Source organism: Halichoeres trimaculatus, unplaced genomic scaffold (genome assembly GCF_033239565.1).
Source record: "Halichoeres trimaculatus isolate MK-OKI-2021-1 unplaced genomic scaffold, fHalTri1.1 fHalTri1_scaffold_4, whole genome shotgun sequence".
NCBI lineage: Eukaryota > Metazoa > Chordata > Actinopteri > Labriformes > Labridae > Halichoeres > Halichoeres trimaculatus.
In genome coordinates, this window is record NW_027437182.1 from 12,540,072 (window position 1) to 12,545,971 (window position 5,900).

Consider the following 5,900-nt stretch of genomic DNA (forward strand, 5'->3'; position numbering starts at 1 on the left):
AGTCTATCCAAAGGTGTAGATGAAGCAATCTAAGGTCTTCTCATGACGGGATTGGTTTTTATTATATTTGGTGTTTTCTCTCCCAGAGTAAGCCCACTCCCTCCGGTGAGTCCAATCCTGGGGATGAGCACGGTGGAGGTGGTGGTGGAAGTGTTGATCAGAGCAGCTGGAACATGGGCCAAGATGACAGCGCAGTCCACGGGAAACATCTCCCCCCGTCCCCCCGTAGACAGCCCAACAAGAGCAGCCTGAAGGTGTCGAAGAAACCTACGATACCTCCCCCAGCGCCCCCTACCACGGCCTCACCACCTGCCCAGAACTCTGACACCCCAAAGTCCCATCCTCATCCTCCAAACTCTGCACCTAACCCTTCATCTCCGGGCCGACAACCAGGAGACCACTTCTCTTACTCACCCACCCTGGCTCACAGAGTCACACCTACGCCACCTTCTCCCACTCTCTCCCACACCTACAGTTCTCCTCTTTCTCACCCCAAATATTCCCCTGTACCAGTTGGCCGCTGTCGGACCATCTCAGAACCCCAGCCCAGCACAGAGCCTCCTCAGAACCAGAACCACACTGCCTCCACCAGCATCCTAAGGAGGAAGGTGCTCTCCAAGGAGACGGTGAGGCACTACCAGGAGAAGGCCCTTCAGAGGCAGGGCAGCAAGGGCCATGTGGAAGGGAGCCCAGCCAGGAACAGCCAGTCCACTATGCAGGTCCCCTGGGAGAAGGAGGTGTCCAAGGAGGGACTCCTGGGTCTCAGCCTATGTCTTGGTCAGGGCAAAGGCTCGGGAACGGACGCAGTGCAGGATCAGGGCCTCCTTGAGGAGATTGAGTCCATGTGTTGCCTCAGCTCAGTCCTGCAGCTGTCACAGGTTCACTGCAACAACAGTCACCACCAGGTCCCAGGGAAAGCTGCCAAGGAGTCATAGAGATGTCAGAGACTCAGTGTCTGTAACCTGCCACAGGCTCTACGGAAATCTATCCACTTATATACACTTTTACAACTATTACACACAGATTTTTACAACCATCCACAGTCTCAGAGAACATAGTTAGCTGTCAGGATATAAGATAAAAAGTGTGATGTCATGTACTCACGCAGAGTCACAGCCTCTAGTGCAGGCAACAGAAAGAGAGGGCTTGGTGTCACTTTATCAAAACAGTGGAAAAAAGTGTCGTAAATATCTTTAATTTAAAAAGAAAAAATAACTTCCTCAGAATTGATGTCTGTCTGATGAAACAAGAAGTATTGTTACTTCAACAACATTTCAAGTTTATGGATTGCAAAAGGAAAACAGACCAAAATATTCTTATTCAAAACAATCTGGCTACAGTTTTCAGCACCCGACACAACACAGTGGTTTTTCTTCTCTGCAGAAGTGAAAAGAAGGTTCAAAAGTTAAAAATTCTTTTCGAAACAAGTATTTATCTGAGAAAAAGCACTCAAAATAGACAAACTGAAGCCATAAGTGAAGACTTTTAAGTTTTTAGGGTGCAGATAGTTCTCATTTTTCAAATAGTACAACAGCTTCAGGATGTTGACAATATGTCTGTCTTCTGATGTCCATCATCTTGTTACATGTTCACAATTTAACTGTATAATCTACATATAGAACCAGTAATCAATGAGTTTAAAACCTCTGAAATATTTAGAAAAATTTACCTGCCAGAATTAAGACAGCTCATTCATCCTCCATAATAACATCCTTACTCAAAAAATTGAAACATTTCACCCACTAAAACTAAATTTGCACTTGTAGATAAATGTATTACACTCAGTCTTAACCATCCAGGATCAAAACTCTTTCTGACACAAAGTCTACTCGGGCCTTTGAATTACTCCTCCACTGTGTAATATAAATGTTTTTCTTTTTTATCACAATGCCTTAAATGGACACGTGATTTGTTTTTGATACTCTGGTGTCTTAATCTTTAGATACCATAACAGGTACTCAGAATCTCTTGTTACTCTCAGACCTTTAGTATTTCTGTAACAGCACTGTACTACTCTGAATTCATAGAAAGTTTAATATATTTAAGATGTGCTTTAGGCTGCTGTTTTTAATGCTTTCAAGGCTACGAGAGGTGCATGGAGGAACCTCTCTGTCTTGTCCTCTTCCTGTAACTCTGAAGAAAAGCAAAACAGGCAAAAATTTATGTCAGATACATTTAGCTGCCGGTTTAAATGGTCCAAGTCTTTTTATATCCCCTTTAACCATCATATTTCCCTTTGTGTCATCTCTCCTGGTATTCATCTTTTGTCCCCTTTCACACATCCCCTAGTCGTCACCCTCCACCTTAACACTTCAGAAAGCATTCGACTGGTGGTATTCAAATCCCTGATGCGTCTTGGCTTCTTTGCTAGTCATAGAAAATGACCACATAAATGTGACTCTAAGTTTGATAAAAGCCATAATAATGAACAATTATGCTAAAGCCTGGGGAATTTTGGGGACTTTTCAAGCTGCAGGGTACCTGTTACTCGGTGAAAATTAACTTTGATTGGTATGCTTTGTTTACACACAATATGACCAGTCTTAGGATACATTTCAGTCTCTCTCCTTCTGTCTTCATTTCTTTGCCAGCAGGAGGAAAAGCACTCTCTGTCCTCGCAGGTTTGAGTCACACACTGTACTGTACTGCGGTGGCTGCTGATTGTACTGTAATGAAGCAATAGTTCTCCTCAGAGAGTAGCTACATGGATGTAATGTGTATTCAGTCAAAAGTTTTCTTTAACAGACTCTCCTGTGGAGAGGAACGCCGCTTCCAGCGATTGTGGGTTCCCATCGTTCCCTGTGCCACCACATACCTAAAGAAAAACGAAGAAAGCTTTTGCTGTGCTTGTGTTGGGATTATTACATTTATGGTCCGTTGTTCTTATGATTTATGCCAGACGCCAGTCGGTGTGGCAGTTTAATAGCAGCTATTTCTCCGCTTTCTGAGTGCTGGTCTGCGTTAACGATTTGCTCATAAAGTCTTTGGCTTGCTTCTTAAAGCCCAGGAATGGGTCCTAGTATTTCCAAAAAGAGAAAAAAAACAGACTCCAAAAATAATCTCTGCACTGGCCTTTCACATTGTAAACACTTTAAAACTTATTTACTATGCAAATATTTAAAATGATCAAAAAGGTCAGTCCTTTAAGGGTTAAATTGTACGGTTTTACTTGATAAAATATTTACAGCTAACAAACCCCTTTATGGGAGTAAACCTCATGTGTCCCCAAATAATAACAATAATTGTAATAAAGATAATAATATATGAAGTATATTTTAGTTGCGGTGTGACTGAGAGGTATTGACAGAATGATGTGTATGGTGTGCCTTATACAGTGGGAGTACCACCCAGTATAACAAGAACAAGGTACAGTATTATAGAAAGATGGTGTATGCAATTATTCAGACCACCTTAAATCGCTTTTCAGAACTTTGAGCATTGTAGTCTTTATTTAATGTTTCGAATCTGGTCCTTAAACTGACCTGGAGTGAACTCGGGTACTAGCATTGCATTTGTAGCTGCTTTGTTTCAAACTTGGGGCTGCAGTCTAGCTGCAGGTAGTCAGTGTTTTTATTTTTGTGATGATGGGTGGGAATCCTCCTGCCTGTATTGAAGAGACGATCTCTGAGTTTCTTTGGGTTGTTTAACTTTTTGTACATTAGGTACTTTGTTTGATTGTACTAAATAGCTTATTTACTTGTATAGCTTGTGCTTTCTTGTTTTCTTGGGTCCCTCTTTTGAAAAGAAACAACTTCAACCCTCATTCTGAGTTGACTGTATGGAAAAAAATCTCTCAGAGGAGTTTCTCTAGTGGTTTTCATATGAATGAAAAATTATTTTCAACTGAATAGACAAGTATTTTTGCTGGCTTGAGTTTATTTTACATAAATAAATAGAATAAATATATGGTTGGTGTTGTCTGTCGCAAAAAAAATGACATCTGATATTTGAATGTTTTAGATTTTATTTTTGGAAGGCAAACAAGAGAGAAAATTAACTCATGTCCCGTGTAGCCATTCATGTTGAAAAGCATTTAAAACTTTCAAATTAAAATAAGCAGAGACTGATGCTTGCTTGAATGTGGTACAATGCTAATTGTTGTATCTGCATGTCTGTACTTGTTTGTATTGAATGCTATGATTTTGTTTTTCTTACTTTTAGTAAGAATGAGGTCTTTTTTTATTGGTATTTGTTATTATTTCAGTATTTTTGAGCACCATCAAATCCAAAATGATGGAAAAAGCAGTGGGTATCACATCACACAGTGCAGCATTTTGCCTTGTATTGGATATTGTTGAGTTAAATGTCATCTGCCTTGTGTTTTGAAACATTTCAACCTTGGTCAGTGGCTACTGTAGATATGACTCAGAGGTTCATGGAAGAAATACTTGAGTGGTCAGCTGCTATTTGCCAGATAAGCATGGTCACCTTTTTCCTCTTTTGTAACACTCAGGATGTGAAACTCAAAGGTTGCATTACAATTTACTACTGCATTCCAAAATTAGGTTGTTCAAGTGAAGGATATCTGACTGTAGTTAGCATTTCACTGCCTCTTGAATAATACACAATTGATAATGAAAATACTGGTGGACATAGTGCTATATGTACAGCTAGCTTAAGACTGCCCAGGTAACATTACATTATTCAGGAGGTTAACTCTTTAGCCAACATAAAATAAGCTAGGAAACACAAGCTAAATTTATAGTAGCTTAGAATTTTCACATTCCTTTTTGTGAGTAGCAAATTACCAGAAAAATACATCACCTACGTACTACATTCCTGGCTAATTTGACTCAAGCTAGCAGCTCAATAACAAGCCAGCATTAAATTAGCATAGACGTTACTTAATATTATTACTTAGCTTGTTTACAGCTCACATTTGAGTTGCTAAGAAGAAATTTAACAAAATTACACAAGCCTTTTTATGACATCTCAAGTTCATATGGTTCTTTTGGCTTCAAAAAATTAGCTTACAGCAGCATCTTTGGTTATTTAAAGAATGCTAACAGCAGCTGTTGTCTTACCAACGCTAATGGGTCATCAAGCATGTTGTCTAACTAAAATGTATCCATCATTATTGTAATGGTTGACTATCTTTATGTTGCTGATGTCAGGGAGCAGTGAAATGATAAATATCTGTCAGAATTTAAGCATTTTCATGAGATTAGACACCTATTTCATGATTTATAACCTTTGATGTTCCCACCCTATGTAAAACGTTTGAGGAAAATGGCGGCCATGTGAATATTGTCAGTTGATGGTATGAAAAGCTTTAGTAACTGTAGTCACTAATCTTGTACAAGAAATGATTGTCAGGGGATTTACATTTCAGTGTCTGCAGGCTTGTGATAAAATACCTGATACTTGCTAACAGCAGAGTGTAAAGTGGAATATTTATATACAGTAAACCTGTAATTACAACTTTGGTGTGATCAGGAGGTGACGGATTATGTAGCAGCTTTTTCTGAGGTACTTCAAAGTGAGATCAGCTCTGCAGAGATATAACATCACTTCCTTTTAACCCCACATTTTAACATTGATATCTTCTCAGTGTAGTGACATTGGACATGTTACAGTAAGAAACTCATTTCAGTCTCTTGTTTGGGTATTGTAATGACGATTAGTTCTTCAATATGCCAATTACTGATTTCCTAATTCTGTGCACACTTGCATGTTCTCATCGCACAGAAATCTGTCTTACACAGCTGAGGTCAATCTAATGTGCTAATCATGAGTAACTTGGTACATCTGCACACAATGTATGCACTGTGAAAATAAATTATACTGTTTCATGCTTATGCATTTCTCGGCTTCCTGTTTTTTTGTCACCAAAAAATCACAAAATCTGAAAATGAATGACAGACTGTTGTTTTATTGAAACAGACAGAGATGCTGTGTGT

General features: G+C 39.4%; 1 protein-coding gene across 3 annotated transcripts in view; it reads left to right on the forward strand.

The window, feature by feature from the left end:
* Positions 1-5,789, forward strand: part of dennd1b (DENN/MADD domain containing 1B) — a 122,838-nt gene extending 117,049 nt beyond the window's left edge. For all 3 annotated transcript variants that reach the window (XM_074668005.1, XM_074668004.1, XM_074668006.1), the window contains one exon: positions 87-5,789. In XM_074668005.1, coding sequence (XP_074524106.1) covers positions 87-935 — 849 coding nt within the window. In that variant the 3' untranslated portion in view covers positions 936-5,789. The remainder of the gene's footprint in view (positions 1-86) is intronic.
* The last annotated feature ends 111 nt before the right edge of the window (positions 5,790-5,900 follow it).